At 39.3% G+C, this 7,641-nt stretch overlaps 1 protein-coding gene across 3 annotated transcripts in view; it reads right to left on the reverse strand.

The window, feature by feature from the left end:
• The window catches only part of stac (SH3 and cysteine rich domain), a 32,307-nt gene extending 25,192 nt beyond the window's left edge, over positions 1 to 7,115 (reverse strand). The window contains exons 1-3 of one of the 3 annotated variants that reach the window (XM_044167079.1): positions 6,625 to 7,115; positions 5,245 to 5,277; positions 3,183 to 3,516 (exon numbers count right to left, since the gene is read on the reverse strand). In XM_044167079.1, coding sequence (XP_044023014.1) covers positions 3,183 to 3,516; positions 5,245 to 5,277; positions 6,625 to 6,738 — 481 coding nt within the window. In that variant the 5' untranslated portion in view covers positions 6,739 to 7,115. The remainder of the gene's footprint in view (positions 1 to 3,182; positions 3,517 to 5,244; positions 5,278 to 6,624) is intronic. The other 2 variants (XM_044167077.1, XM_044167078.1) reach the window with 2 other exon arrangements.
• Between the last annotated feature and the right edge of the window lie 526 nt (positions 7,116 to 7,641).

The following is a 7,641-nucleotide window of genomic DNA, read 5'->3' on the forward strand; positions in this document are numbered from 1 at the left end:
GCCGAAACGTCTTGATTCTGAAAACAGTGTCCAGATGACTACGACTAAAACCTTTTCTACGATGGAACACTCCTGGACGAATGAGGGACTACACCGTATTGTTAGTCAGACAAAATGCAGTGATCACTGGTCAGCAGAGGACACTTGAAACACAGTGTAATCAAAAGACACACAATCTTGGTAACACAATGCTTATTAAATCTCTATACCAGTTCTTGGTGGTTCTTTTACATTTGATGCAGTTAAACAATTTTTGTGTGTGGTCAATGTTTAACTGCACAGACAAACTGAACAGGAAGAGGAATATGTGTTGAGCTTTATAAAACTTGTGTAACACTGTAAGTTGAGATCTGAATAACAGTGTTGACATTGATCTTTGTAGTTGTTTTGTAGCTTATTATATATTGGCAGTTTTTACTATCCTATTTACTATATGAATTACAATTGGTCAACTGAACACAGTGTATGAGCTATTCTCTTATATACAGGGGTTTTAAAACACAAATAAATGCTTATAGAAAATGGTAATATGTTTATTGCTCTATTAAATATTTACTAATCTAGTTTGCTCTACCTTTAGCTAGTAAACCTAATGAATGAGTCAGTGGCACTATAATATAATTCAGCATTTTTTATTATGGATGACACATTTCATTTGTGCAGGCTTTTATATAATAAAGGAGCCTCCTTTAGGAAGAAGGTGGGTGTTTAATATTTCCAAGCTGCCTTTTGCGATATTAGCACATTGGTATTAATCTATATATTAGCATAGGGTGGATCATAAATATATGTGGATTTAAACACCTCTTACTAAAAAAGTAACATTGATTATGAGATTGATCCTAGAGGTAAAATGAGTGTATAATATAATTTAATTTATAATTTAATCAATTTAAAGATCACAATATCCTTTCTATATACAATTACAAACTACATTATATTAAGTGGTGTTTCTATCACTTCTGGTTATATGGAAAATGTTGCTTCTTGATTTTTACAACTCAGACAACTAATGGATTTATAAAGTAAAAAAAACCTAAACCTGCTTTCTGAGGACAAATGCAAAGAAGATCTGTGTGTCTGTTTAGGTTCGTATCTACAGGATGAGATGAACAAGTATTACAAATATTTTTCCCTTCACAGAACCTTATCCACCTTTATCAATCTTGTAAAAAACTTGTAAATAATTACTGCATTATTTTTACTCCATAAACTTGTAGTGATTTCTAATGAATGGCCATTAGGATTTAATAATCACAGAAAGCTTGTACTATCAGTTTGAGTCCCCTCCACCACCGCTATGTCTCTCTCTTTCTCTTCTGTGTGCTGCTCTTTGACTCTGGGGCACTGAGTCAGACTTTGACAGCACCATCGCAGCTTATTACGTTCACACACACACACACAGAAAACCACCCTCCACTTTCTCTCTCTGATGCTGACCGCACTGTGTTCTCATTAATGCAGGACAAATGAAGAAGAGGGCAGCATCTTTTTTCATGAGTGGACCAGAGGGCTCAGCACCTATCACAGGGCTAGGCAGGCCTGACATCACACTTTCATTATCAACAGACCACCAGAGGCCCATTCAAAGCTTTGGCCACTCGATGCGCCTCACTGGCAACGCCACATAAAACAGACCAATAAACAATATGTATAATTATGCTTTATAGTGGAATGAACTTTGGTTTTACTTAAGTAGTCATACATTCAAAACCAGTATGGATATTGGATGACTAATACCAAAACTGTTGATAGCGAATAGATTTGTTGGTGTCTTCCATCATAATGTGACCACAGTCATGCCAAAAATGACATGATTTCTGCGTTTCTTCAAGAAACACATTATTGACATATTCTCAACTTTTAAGTTGATATGGCAAATTTGTTAGCATACAGTTGCTTATTTACCAATCCAGAAGATACGGAGTCAAATTATTATTCATTTAGAGTTGTGACTATCTAATATTCACTCTCCTTGAAGCTCTGCTTTGCTCTCCACAACCTCCTGAGGGCTGCTAAGTGCTCCAAACGTCTACTTTTTGGTGCTGGGCAGGTAGAGCTTTTTGGCTGAAAACAGCTGCCTGCAATGTAGATAAGAGTGAACCAAAATAGTAAGGTCGTAAAACCAAAACAATGAGCTAAAACTTGATATGGGGATTGGTTAAACACGTATAATGCTCAAAATCAAAATTATAAGTGTTCAAAACTAATATTTGAATGTGTGGAAAGACATGTTGATTTCATGTCAAGTTGGGAACTGAGTTTTGACTCAAACTCCCAACTAAGAACTTTAACTTAAAGGCCAGTTTGTTTTTGCTTTTCTTAGTTTAAAAGAGGGAAATCCCAAGCTGACTTATGATTGGACACAGGACAAAACTAATTTCTTTCAATTATGCAAAGAAAATAAAAGACTGTTGGCAAACTCATACAGTACTGGTGTAACACCAGTATATATGTGTACATTTACATGCACGTCTTTGAACACGCCTACATTCCCACCAGTCTGACGTCTTTTATCTGCAACCAAACATGATATCAGTAGCTTGTTGAGCAGATGGTACATGCTGCAGAGGCCCTGAGACATAAAGATTTAGTGGTCCCTCAATACTGATGCTTAACAAGGAGGGGAGCAGCCAGAGAAACTGGAACATCTGGTGAGGGGAGAACAAACAGGTAGAGGAGTTGGCAAGGCTGTGTCACCCTAGCAGATAGATGGAGAGAAATGGCTCAGTGTGCAAAAAAGGAGGACAGAGATACTTTGGTCACATGTCAGCAGGTCAAGCTGGATGCCTAACTGTCTGAGTGTGTTTCGATACACATGGCTTGTGTGTTCATTCTCACTGGATAAAAACGTGGTATTTAGCATATGAAAACTTAAAAAAGGTAGGGGCTTTAGGAGACTATTATCTCTTACGTCCTGCTGTCTCCTTACCATATGTGCATATTATTGCATATTTATTACTCTCTCATTTAAATTCTGATGACAGAAAACTTTATAGCTTATTTTGAAAGATAAGCTGATGAAGGTCTCGTTATGAAAAGGTTATTCTAAATGCTGTGATTGCAAAGTTCATTAGATGATGTGCAAGATTTTTTACCATGCTTTCTCCTATGATCGTGTCGCTGTGCTTTATTTGATATTGTGATCACACTGATGAAGGAGGGAGGGATTGTAACCATACCTACGATCATGTGATTGCAGACGTCACAGAACGTGGGCTTCTTGAAGATGTGCTCCATGAAGCAGTGTCCTGCCGAGTCTACCTGTAGCGGGTTGCGTGACTGGGAGCGCGATGTCGGAGGAGGAGCGCAGGGGATGGCTGGAGGGACCGGAGGGATGGGGAGGTTGGTGGTGTGTGGCGGGGCCATCCCAATGTTGCAGAGATGGCCCGTGCTGCTGCTCACGTCAGAGAGCAGCTCCGTCTTGTTGTCACTGCTGGTTCGGAAGAAGTTGTCTGCACTCTTGCTGCGGATGCTCTTGGTCTTGAAGGACAAGGAGCGCTTGAGTCTCTGCAGCTGAAAAGAGAAAAAAGAGTTCAAGAAAAATGGAGCAAGGGAGAGAACAAGAAAGGGGTTGCATGAGAGAATAAATGAGGAGAGAGATTGACTGAGGAGCGAGAAAAATTCAGAGCAAATGAGTGAAATGTGAAGTAAATCAATTCCTGTAATAACCTAAAATAAATTATAAGCTTAGTCTCTAAAACCTTCAGGCAAATGTCTCAGTGTCCCATGGCTGATAAAAGACCACTGCTAGAGGTAACTTATCACTGCTCAGTGGAAAACCTTTGAGGTTCCCTACCTGGAAGGTAATGTGATTTCTTGGTTAGGGCAGTGCAATTCATCAACACTATTTCTCACACACTGTGCTGCCGTTTCTGGCCGTAGCCTCTATCAATCTCATTAAGCTCCTCTTTTACAGTAACACTATTCATAACACTCCACACTGACTCATCAACTCCTCATTTAACCTCTTAGTGTGTGCTTCCTTGTTTGTGAAACCCACTTAATTCTGGGCTCAAACATGCAATAAAGAATCTCTAAGCTACTGTAATGTGATTTTATGGTTCTGGTTTCTGGCTGTTGTGTGGCTGCAGGTCTCTGATTGAAGAAATAGATTATGTTTTAAGTAATTGATGGGTAGGGAAGGACTCCTAATGATCCATTATATCCTAGCACACAGTACAGGCCTGAATGTATAACTGTAAACAGGTACACCTGTGGTGAGTTACTTGTTTTTCTGCTGGGTGCTCAAGGTTGATCCGTCCTCTTCTAAGTTTGTTACAAAGTATTAACTATGCACACACAGACACATCAACTGATTCTGAGTCGAGATATTCTTATGAAATTCCACACAATATATAATATATAAACATACATACATTTTTAGCTGTTGATATTTTTGGCTAACATGTCTGAGCAAATTGTTTAGAGAGCAGCTTTGGTATGGTGAAGATCAATCAATTCTATGGGTCACTCTGGAAACAATCAATTTGGGACCCTTTCTCTACCATTACCACCCACACACAGGAATGCACACACACGCATTCACACACAAGCAGACATGAACATACAGCACACATATTTTCTACTGCAACCTCTTGTAGTTCTTCACTTGCATGTTTTTTACACACCCTGGGAAAAAAAACGGTGGTAAAACATAATATTAACGCAGTTGGTTCTAGATAACTACATTAGATACATAAGCAATTTTTTCTGTAAATTCTGCATGTGCTGCACGTTTTTACAAAGGCTGTGATGGTAAAGGATACTACACTTCTTTCCTGTAAGGTGGTTTAATATAGGTAAAATAAAAAACAATGCGTAATAAATAAAGATCTCTCTAAATCTCTAAAAGTGAGGGAATGTGTGCATGCATCGAAAAGCTCATGCTGTGTTTGATGGCACCAAATCTATAAGAGCTGTGCTCTATCATAAAGCAGGGAGGGTTAATGGGGGCTGGACTGCATAACAAACTAAAAAAGCCAGTTATAATATTATATATCAAATAATTGTAAATAAATGCATTTACTGAAGCAGCCTCGGAACAGTGCCCTCTAGAAATATGGGTGATGATGGATTAAACCTTGTGTGGCATTGACTTCACTAAGTGATCGATCTTAAAAAGCAGTAAAAGTTGTATTATGAAACAACTTTTATCTTCATGTACATGCAGATATATGCTGTTATGTTATGAGGGACTAAATTCAGCAGTACACTACAGTTTGCACAAGAGTGGAGGCTCACCTTGCGCTTGTGATGTTCAGGCCTCACAGTATTCTTAAAGGAGGAATAAAAACACAAACACAGCTTTACTTAATGGTAGTAAACTTGTTCAGCCTACTGAGGAACTTATTCTACTTATCCTGTCTGTATGAATGATTAAACACCTTCTTAAATTACTTTTTTGTCTTTCTAAGGTGTTGTACGACTAATCACCTGAGATATTGGAAGTGAGTGTGGTTGTTTGGCAGAAGCTGGAAAATTATGTGAGAAGTCAGCCAGGAGTCTCTTGAAATACCCAGTGACCAAACGTGCCAAGAGCTAACATGCTTGAGCCTTAAAAAACACAATGCAACATCCCAGTTGCGACTGAGAAAACTGTCCAAGTCCTGATTATACAAATGCAAAAGCCTTAACTTTACAAACTGTCATTTAAAAAACAAATAAAATAAGAGAAAGTATGAGTAACGTCTGTCCTGTATAGGAGCATTGGGGACAGGACAGGAGAGCTGCTGAAGCCATCCACTACCATGATGACTAGTCCAATATGTTACTGCTAATTGTAGTAGTCTGAGCAACATGTGACCTACATAGATGGCAGCGCGCCTGAGGCAGCTGTGGATCTCTATCACTCAGCCTACTTTCCTACATCAGCCACAAGTATAAAGTACAAATCCATATGCCACTTATTTATTAATATACACATAATATTATCACCATATAACTTTCTTTACTACTACAGCACAGCATGAAGCTGTTTTTAGGATAATCAAGAGCTTTAAATAAAATGTCCATCCTCAATGATCTAGCAACAATGTAATTAGATATCATAATCCCTATTAGTTGAACTTAGACAGGTTATATACTCTTAACTAAATAAAAAAACACTATTTTTCTATTAAAGTCATATAAGGACCTATAAAGTGTGTGTGTGGTGCTCAATAGTGGGTTTTAAACTGATCTCATCTTTATTTAAAGGTTGTTTTCTTATATGGTACAATATCATGATGTTATTCTAATGGTATTCCAACACACTGGGGTGGTCTGTTGAGTCTGCAGTGACTCTTTGTGGCGCTTTAAACGTGTTATGTTAACGTAGTGTTTTCTGTCCTTTTTGTACAGCTGGTGATGTTTTTGAAGTCTATCCATTTAGGTGTCCTTAAATTTAATCAGGCTGTTGAAGCTGTTTTAAAAGGTTGATGATTCAGTGATAAAAAGTGACAGTTTAAATGCATGTTGTTCTTTTTGGGAGCTGATCGATTGGTCGATTTTATTGTCATGTTGATAGAAGTTTGTTTACCCTGCTCTATTAATAAGAGTTGGACTGACTCACAGTGCGATCCGACAGTATATCCGTCTATCCGGTTTGATCGTAAATAATAAATAATAACAGGACAGTCCTACCTTGGTTTCCTGCTGGCTGGCGTTCGCCGTCGGGGATTTGGGTGTCTCATTCTGATCCCGTTCGTCCTCTTTGCCCCCACTTTCGTCCTGAATCATGTTGGCCGGTGGGATCATCCTCTCTTTTTGGGATCTCTAAAAAAACGGTTTGCTCTGTAGTGTTTGTTTTCTCCCCAAGCTGTTTACATCGTTTCCATTCCTATATAGTCACCGTAATCACCAGGATAAGAGAAGGGGAAGTCATCCAGACCCACTAAGATCTGAGTCTCATTCGCCGACAGGAAAAATGTCTTGAGGAGGCTTCGAAAGAAGTGCTTTGCTAATCAAAAGCTGAAAGTCAATCCAAAGTTCAGCTTCAGAGTGCCTTGTCCTTCTTAAGGTGGCTTTCGTGTTTATCGTGTCGTCGTGCGTAATGCTGCCAAGACATCTCCAAGTCCACGCTGTGCGCCGTGCGCCGTGCGCTGCCAATACTCTGATGGGCGGAGAGTAAGCGACCGAGGGAGGGATGATGGGTAAGGAGGGGAAATATGACACAACGACTCTTTCCTGCCAAAATTCAGATGGAGGACACACTCAGAGAGAAAAAACACCCATATGGTCAAATTTAAAAGATGTTTAAAAGGGTGGCCACATGATTTCACGTGTTTCTTATTTCCAGGGCAAATCCACATATTTTATAGAATTTTCTGGAACCAGGTCTTTTACTTTGTAATCTTCACTGTTAAGGCCAAGTGACATGGACTGAGAGAGACATACTTGCTTGTAAATACGCCTTTGCGTGCGCATGATGGCTGCTTATCCTGCGTCCGTTTGGAGCGTTGGTTGTGCACCTCCTCAGAAATTAACGCAAGGGTCTGCAAGATGTAATACGCACATGAACGGTAGTGGTAGTGAAGGGGCAGTATGTGACAGGGTCAGGGGTCAGTAGGTCAGCAGCGGCAACAAGGGCGGAAAGTTTTGAAGACGGTTGTCTAAGCGAATGCGTGGTTAAAAAGCAAGTAAATCTCCAGCCTTAGATTA

The sequence above is a fragment of the Siniperca chuatsi genome, linkage group LG15, assembly GCF_020085105.1.
Source record: "Siniperca chuatsi isolate FFG_IHB_CAS linkage group LG15, ASM2008510v1, whole genome shotgun sequence".
NCBI classification, from domain to species: Eukaryota; Metazoa; Chordata; class Actinopteri; order Centrarchiformes; family Sinipercidae; genus Siniperca; species Siniperca chuatsi.